This window comes from Nematolebias whitei, chromosome 2 (genome assembly GCF_014905685.2).
Source record: "Nematolebias whitei isolate Nwh7 chromosome 2, NemWhi1, whole genome shotgun sequence".
Lineage (NCBI taxonomy): Eukaryota > Metazoa > Chordata > Actinopteri > Cyprinodontiformes > Rivulidae > Nematolebias > Nematolebias whitei.
In genome coordinates, this window is record NC_056499.1 from 49,976,640 (window position 1) to 49,980,128 (window position 3,489).

General features: G+C 41.0%; 1 protein-coding gene across 1 annotated transcript; it reads right to left on the reverse strand.

The window, feature by feature from the left end:
• Positions 1-1,346: 1,346 nt before the first annotated feature.
• On the reverse strand, positions 1,347-3,213 carry LOC119430280 (beta-1,3-galactosyltransferase 1-like). Its single transcript, XM_037697724.1, has 2 exons — positions 2,979-3,213; positions 1,347-2,725 (listed from the first exon to the last, which is right to left on the reverse strand). Exons 1-2 carry the CDS (start codon positions 3,011-3,013, stop codon positions 1,474-1,476), a joined length of 1,287 nt encoding a protein of 428 aa, XP_037553652.1. The 5' UTR covers positions 3,014-3,213; the 3' UTR covers positions 1,347-1,473.
• Between the last annotated feature and the right edge of the window lie 276 nt (positions 3,214-3,489).

The window sequence follows — 3,489 nt, forward strand, 5'->3', positions numbered from 1 at the left end:
GAGGAAGTTGGAGGTAGAACTTGCACGACTTCAACTTCCAGGTTCCAGTTCAACCTGTAATAACAGTCTTGATTGACATCAATGGGGGCTTTAAGTAACTGGTGAGGTTCAGAAACGGTACACTGCACATGAAGGTTTTTGGAATGCTCTGGAATCATGATGTATTATTTTCTGCTCAAACCTAAATGTAATAATAAGTCTAAGACAAAAATAAATATGCATGATTTTGTTCACCCAATCTAATCTTTCAGTCAAAATTCAGTTAACGCTCCAAAACATCCCCTTTTCTCACCAGTAGTTCAAACAAAGGTGTCTGTCTGAATATTTGAAGTGAAACACACGACATACCTGTGGAACAATGTGGACTCAACTCTTGAATGTTGAGTCTGAACTTGTTCTAAATCTTGGAAAGGAAAGCAACAAGTCTTATTTATCAATGAATAAACAACAAATATTTGAGGATAATTTTAATTTAATGAGTTTAGAGCTGTGGCAACTGCTTGAATGTATTCATATGTTCATTTAAATATTGTTGTGCACTTTGGTAAATTATTACCATTGGCTTGATTACATTAAACAAACCTTTGGCAGGACCTCCCATTAAGCCAGGTGCAAGATAAACACAATAAAGGATATCTGTTTCCTGACATGCATTTGCATTTTGACCCTTTGGCCAAGGACACAGGAAGGTGTAACGACTTCAGATCACAGCTGATTAGGGTTGTGTGTGTCTGTTGTAACCCCAGCTAGTGGAGGCAGGTTCATCATAAACCTTGTTACTGTCCCCATCGTGCTGCTCAGGATGGGAGACTGTGACAAAATGAAGATTCAGCACAATTTGCTGGCTTCCTTAGATAAACAACTTTTACTAAATAACATTTTAATGCATGTGGATGTTTTTGTACAGAGGGATGATGTTTATGGTGTATTGGCACTTTAAATAAGATGAAGTGAACTCAACCAGGACTAAACGCCAGATAAGCTCCCAGCAACACTGTAAACCTTTCTTTCAGGAAAAAGCTCCCATGCTTCTTGGAAACAACTTTCATTGCTCATCATTAATTTTATCAAGACATCAAGTAACGTGTCAAAACTTAAAAAGTTAATTTAATCAATGTGTTTGAATAGTTTACACTCTGACACTAAAGTGCATGTATCTGATTTATTTTGTATTTCTTTTAGATGAGGCCTTATGAAATAGACCAAATTCCTTTTTTAAATTTTTATAAATAATATGTGAAAATTGAAAATTACGTTAGTGCAAAACAGGATGCAGAGTAGATGTGGAGTAGTGGGAAGAACTCGTTCAGGCTGATGTGGCCGTCTGAGCTTTTTAAAGAGCAAGACTTCACTAACTGACTGCAGCAAACAGGAAATCACTGCTTTGTATAGGAATGGGTTTATTTTTGTCTTCAAATCAGAGTGTCTTGGATATTTTTTATAAAAAGGATAATGTAAATTGAAGTTTTGTGATTAGCAGTATTCAACCTGTCTTTTGTAGTTTGTCCACAGCCACACACGATCAATAGATGAGTCTGTTGTGGTGACGATTATCTTGGAGTACCCACAGGGACTGTAGGCCACTGGAAACACATTGAAGTAAGCATAGTCAGGGGGGTTAGTGGGAGGGATACCCAAGTGACGCATGCACAACCCCAAATATGCATCTTCTATATAAAGAGCTTTTACATGTCTGGATGCTTCAATGAGCTTTGCTGTGAGGTCCAGAGATAAAATGTAGCCCAGACCCAAAGCGTAGGGGGGGTACACTGACTCAGGTAAAATCTCATACGGCACGTACCACTTCGATTGTGGATCCCTCAAGACGGCACCTCCATACGCCACAAGGCCAGACATGTAATTTGTCTTTGGAGCATGTAAGAGCATTTTGATCAGATTGGGCACATTTAGAAACGTGTCCGAGTCGATCTTCATGGCGTACGAAGCAGCGGAGCAGTGCACGTTCAGCCACTCCAGCATCACCATGGTCTTGATGGTCAGATTCTTGTAGCAGTCCACAAAGTCACTCTGAATCAGATCTTGGTGCTCTTTGCTTTCCTGCAGCAGCTGCTCGTGGACCTGCTGGGCATCTTCTCCTGTTTGCATCCCCAGCAGAAAGAACAGCTTCACCACTTGATCCAGAACGAGGTTTTCACTTCCCCAAGTGCGGCGAATGATGTCACGGTGAGCTCTGTTCCGTGGCGCTACTGGAACCATCAGAACGACAAACGGCTTCCCCTGCTCACATTTCTGTGGTTCGTTTATTGTAAAGTGATACTCGTGAGGATATTCTACTAAGTATAGTCCAGGAGATACATAAGGAACCGGTGTGGGAAACAATTGGTGTAGCCCCTGTTGAATCATCTCTATGGTAACCGTAGTCTTGTTCTTGATCATTAGCTCACGTGTTGATGAAATATTCAGAGTTTGAGGAAGTGCAGTTGAGGCAGCTTCAGTTGTAAAGCCAGCAATATCTGAAAGAGCTGACGCCTTAGCTGCTGGTCCATCTGTGATGTTTATGGCAACATTTTGTTTTACAAAAGGAAAGAATAGGTTTGTTGAATGGTTTTGTATCCATTGTTTAGGGTTCCACTCCAGCACCATGTCCTTTTTGTTTGTGCAGTTGAAGAAAAGCACAGCTGCCAGAACCAGAATAAAGAAGAAGCAGTGACGCCGTGACAACCATCTCTTGTTCCCAAGTTGCTCATTATACACCATTTCCTGGCTGGAAGAAGAAAAGGTGTCAGGGGGCAACAATGTTTGATCTGTATCACAGAGGTAAAAGTTAATTAGGTTAGGTGCCTTTAAATGTTGTACCTCACATACAGTAAAAAACTTTAATTTAGTTCAAATTAATAGTATGTTTTCAGGTTTGTGTAAGCTCTTAATAAACTTTAATAAACCCCAGGATTCTTGTTTTCTGCTTCTTTTTAAATCAAGGGGGAGGAAAAAAACATACACTTTCAAAGCTGACATACCTTCGTCTGTCCTTAGCAGCGACACGCTCCAACATGTTGACACCGTGTTGACTGTAAACGCAGCGTCTGAGCGTTGTTTTCCAGCAGGAAAGGACAAAAATACAAATGTTGCTCCTTTAAAAAATTCATGGCAGGGTTTCAGTGATCAGTTGGGACTCACCTGTCGGATAGGACAGGGTGGGGCTGCAGAGGAGCGAGAAAGCGTTTCAGACGTTAGTCCTTGTTTTTGCTGTCCTCTACTGATCAAGTAACCACAGCTTTGTGTTTTTTTATCACACTCAGGACTACCACACCTGTGTTTGCTCCACCTCCAGCTCTAAATCCTCCAGAGACTATGGACCGGTTCTCCTTATTTGACTTGGTGTTCATTAATCCTGATAATGTGATTCAGCCTTTTGTTAGAGAAAGAAACACTGTGAACTTAATAATGTTGAGTCGCTCACAGCTTCATCACAGCAGCACGATCGCTCAGTGGTTAGATCTGTTGCCTCACAGCAAGAAGTTCCAGGGT

What these genes read in the sequence shown, in the direction of transcription:
- LOC119430280 (XM_037697724.1), bottom strand. Translation starts at nt 3,013, where the DNA reads ATGTTGGAGCGTGTCGCTGCTAAGGACAGACGAAG. An exon ending in GCTGCTAAGGACAGACGAAG is followed by an intron (nt 2,726 to 2,978) that starts GTATGTCAGCTT and finishes TTCTTCTTCCAG; the next exon opens with CCAGGAAATGGTGTATAATG.